The sequence below is a fragment of the Lucilia cuprina genome, chromosome 3 (assembly GCF_022045245.1).
Source record: "Lucilia cuprina isolate Lc7/37 chromosome 3, ASM2204524v1, whole genome shotgun sequence".
NCBI lineage: Eukaryota > Metazoa > Arthropoda > Insecta > Diptera > Calliphoridae > Lucilia > Lucilia cuprina.
Window position 1 is genome coordinate 5,650,244 of NC_060951.1, and position 3,545 is coordinate 5,653,788.

The 3,545-nt window shown below is 26.5% G+C and overlaps 1 protein-coding gene across 1 annotated transcript; it reads right to left on the reverse strand.

Annotated features, from left to right (window-relative positions):
* Nucleotides 1-506: 506 nt before the first annotated feature.
* LOC111683891 (uncharacterized protein CG43867-like) lies at nucleotides 507-1,478 on the reverse strand. The gene has a single exon (XM_023446021.2). The coding sequence runs from the start codon at nucleotides 1,356-1,358 to the stop codon at nucleotides 549-551; it is 810 nt and encodes a 269-aa protein (XP_023301789.2). The 5' UTR covers nucleotides 1,359-1,478; the 3' UTR covers nucleotides 507-548.
* Nucleotides 1,479-3,545: the final 2,067 nt, after the last annotated feature.

Below are 3,545 nucleotides of genomic sequence, written 5' to 3' on the forward strand. Positions count from 1 at the left end.
ATACTAGACTATAGACTACACTATATACTAGACTATAGACTTGACTAGACACTAGGCAAGACAATACACTAGACTATAGCCCAGGATATAGAAAAGGCTATAGACTAGGATATAGACTAGATTATACACCATACTATAGTCTCGATATAGACAAGACTATGGACTTAACTATATTCTAGTCCATTAGGCTAACCTATAGTGTAGCCTATCATCTAGTTTATAGTCTGGTCTATTATCTAGTTTATAGTCTAGTCTAATGTTTAGTCGATAGTGTAGTTTGTAGTCTAGTCTATAATCCAGTCTGTATTCTAGTCTGTAGTCTAGACTATAGTCTAGGCTATACGCTACAGCGTTTTCCATAGTCTTGTCTATAGCATAGTCTATAGTCTAGTTTTTATCCTAGTCAATAGTCTAGTTATGTACATAACGGAAAAATAATATAAACCTTTAACTTTTAATAACTTTAGGAAATAAATTTGTTATTGTAAAGTTTTTTTTCGTGTAAATAAATAACAAAATAATAATTAAACATAACAATCTTTAGCCTCTCATACCTTTCTTAACATATCATCCAATGAGTCGGCATCCAAACCTGTATAATTATTATTAAACTGTGTTGAACAATTCGAAGAATTGCTGGTATAACGTTTACGACGACCCATTGCCGGAGAGTTTACCAACGAATTGGGACCACTAGATGCATAACAACCTGATGCCATCAGTAAACCCGGATACAATGTATGATGATGTAAAGGTGGCGTTGAAGAGCCACTTAAACAACCACTGCCAGAACAACAAATACTAGAACCACCAACACCGCCTCCTCCACCAACATATGAGGAACATTGTTTTAAATTGACTATAGCTGGATGCTGTTGAGGTGAGTGATGCAAATGTTGTAGTGTGGCAGCGGAGAGCGTGTGATGTAGTTGATGATGCTGTTGCTGCTGCTGTTGTTGTTGATATGCTGATGTTAAGATCTTGGAGGGTGAAGAGTTGACGGAGGAACAATTCGAGTGAGAAGTGATATGTAGATTTTTATTGTTGCTGCTAACACAGACACCACCCACAACACCATTACTACTAACAGTTGCGGCTGAGCTGCTATTTAGGCAACCATTTGTGTTGTTTGTTTGTGTTAATTCCTGGTTTGCAGCTGATGAATTCGCTTGTGTCATCATCATTTCCTGTTGTTGCTGTTGCTGCTGCTGCATTTGATGTTGATGATGCTTTTTTAAAGTGCTATTTTTGCTATTGTTGCTGCTGGTATTGGTGTTGGCACAGGGAGGGGAACAACTGTTTTTGCGTAAACGTTGCTGTTGTTGTGGTTCATCACACAACATCATGGTGGCATCCATTATTTGATAAAAATTTTTCTCAAAAAAAAAACTTTTTTTTTACTTTGATATGCTTTTGCTATTCAACATATTTTTTTATTAAATTTTTTTAAACATTTTTTTCTTTCTCTCTCTCTCTTTCTCTGTGTATAAACACTGTTGATTTATATTTTCAAATTTTATATTTATTAATTTATTATGCACAAGATTTATTGTTTGTTTTAATTGTTGTTATTGTAAACAATTTTTCAGTTTATGTTGATTTCTTTTTCACTCACAAACTCAATTTGTTATTATTATGTTATATTATGTATTGTTTAAAATATTTTTGCAGCAATTTTTTCTAGCCAATTTTTAGGCCAACTGGGTTTATTAATTTCCTTAAAGTTTTTCACCAAAAACATTGTTGGCAAATTTTATTTCATTTGAAATTTATGGTTTGTTTTTTTAAGGACATTTATTTAATAAAATAATTTTTTTGTTAGCACTCAGCTGGTTTAAAACTAAAAGAAATTTATTCATTTAAAAAAATTTAAGGCCTACTTTTGGGCGGCTTTAAAAACAAATGATTAAAAACTAAAAAAAAAAATTACTTTAAAGTCAAAAAAACCTCTAAAAATAAAGAAAACCAGAAAAAATTAAGAAATTTTCAATAAAATTCTTTTAAATTCTTGAAATTTTTGACAAAAGGTCAAAGGTCATATAGCTAAAACATTTATATTTTACTAAATTGTTTTCTTATTTAATGCCTTACTGCAAATTAATCATTTTTATAGTAAAGTTTTAAAAATTTTAAAACTTTTGTCTTACAAGGTCAAAGGTCAGGTCTTTCTAAATTCTTTATTTACTTAAAACTTTTTGAGAACTTTATATAGTTTTAATAAAAATAAGAATTTTATATAAAAATATCTAATTTTTTTCTATAATTTAGATTTTTATATAAAGGTCAAAGGTCAAGTCTTTCTAAAATGTCCATTACTTCTTAATAATAGTTAAAATTTCTATAGTTTTAACAAATTTAATAAGTTCATGTCGAATAATCTAATATTTTTCTAAAAATTTTAATTTTTTATATAAAGGTGAAAGGTCAGGTCTTTCTAAAATGTCCATTACATCGTAAAATTAATTAAACTTTCTTTAGTTTTTAAAAATTAAATATTTTTTGATAAAAAAATCAAAAATTTTCATGAAATTTCCATTTTATATAATTTATAAAATTTATATTTTAAAATTAAGGTCAAAGGTCAAACTTTTCTAAAATTTTCATTATATTGAAATTTTATTTAATTTTCAAGAATTAAACAACTTTACATAAAAAAGTTTGAAATTTTCTTAAAATTTATATTTTTTAAAAAAGGTCAAGGGTCAAGGCCATTTTAAATCGTCTAAAAAATAGAAATATTTCAAAAACTTTATTAAGTTTTCATGAACAAACAATTTTGTATAGAAAAATTTATAAATTTTCTTTAATTTTATATTTAAAAAAGGTTTCTTTTATTTTATATTTAAAAAGGTCAAAGGTCAAGTATATTTAAAATATTTAGTAGGCTCAAAGATTAAAAAAACTTTATGCAGATTCAATAAATTGTTTAATTTAATATAAAAAATTCAGGTTTTTTCTAATTTTAAATTTTTTAAATAAAGGTCAAAGGTCATATATAGAAAACTTTTCAATTTCTCGAAATTTTCAAGGCAAATAATTAAACTAAAGCAATTCTTTTTCATTTGCAATAACATTTTTTTAAATTTCTTGCAAATTTTAAGATTTTTCCACTAGAGGTCAAAGGTCATATGTTTAAATCAATGATAATTTTAAGTAAAATTATCATTAAAAGATTTTTAATTAATTATTTGTTTAATTTAAAAGATTTTTATTAGAATTTTAATAAATTTTGGCAAAACTAGGTTTTGAGCAAATAGTTTTTGAGTTTTTTTTTTTAAAGGTATTGCCTACCTTTAGGCATAATTTTTTTTAAACATTTCTTTGCCTATCTATAGTTTGTTTATTTGGGTTTTTTTAACAATTTATTATTTTTCACACATTTTAAATTATATTTATACAAAAAATAGTCCACAACAACAATGAACTATAAATCAAACGATTGCAATGGTGGCTGTAAAAAGCAACAGAAAAAATTTTGAGTTATTTATGGCAATACAGCATTGATTGTATATTTCAGATGATAGCATCACTCATAGGTTTTGCAG

Excerpts from the sequence above, each read along its gene's own strand:
- LOC111683891 (XM_023446021.2), bottom strand. The coding sequence starts at position 1,358 with ATGGATGCCACCATGATGTTGTGTGATGAACCACAACAACAGCAACGT.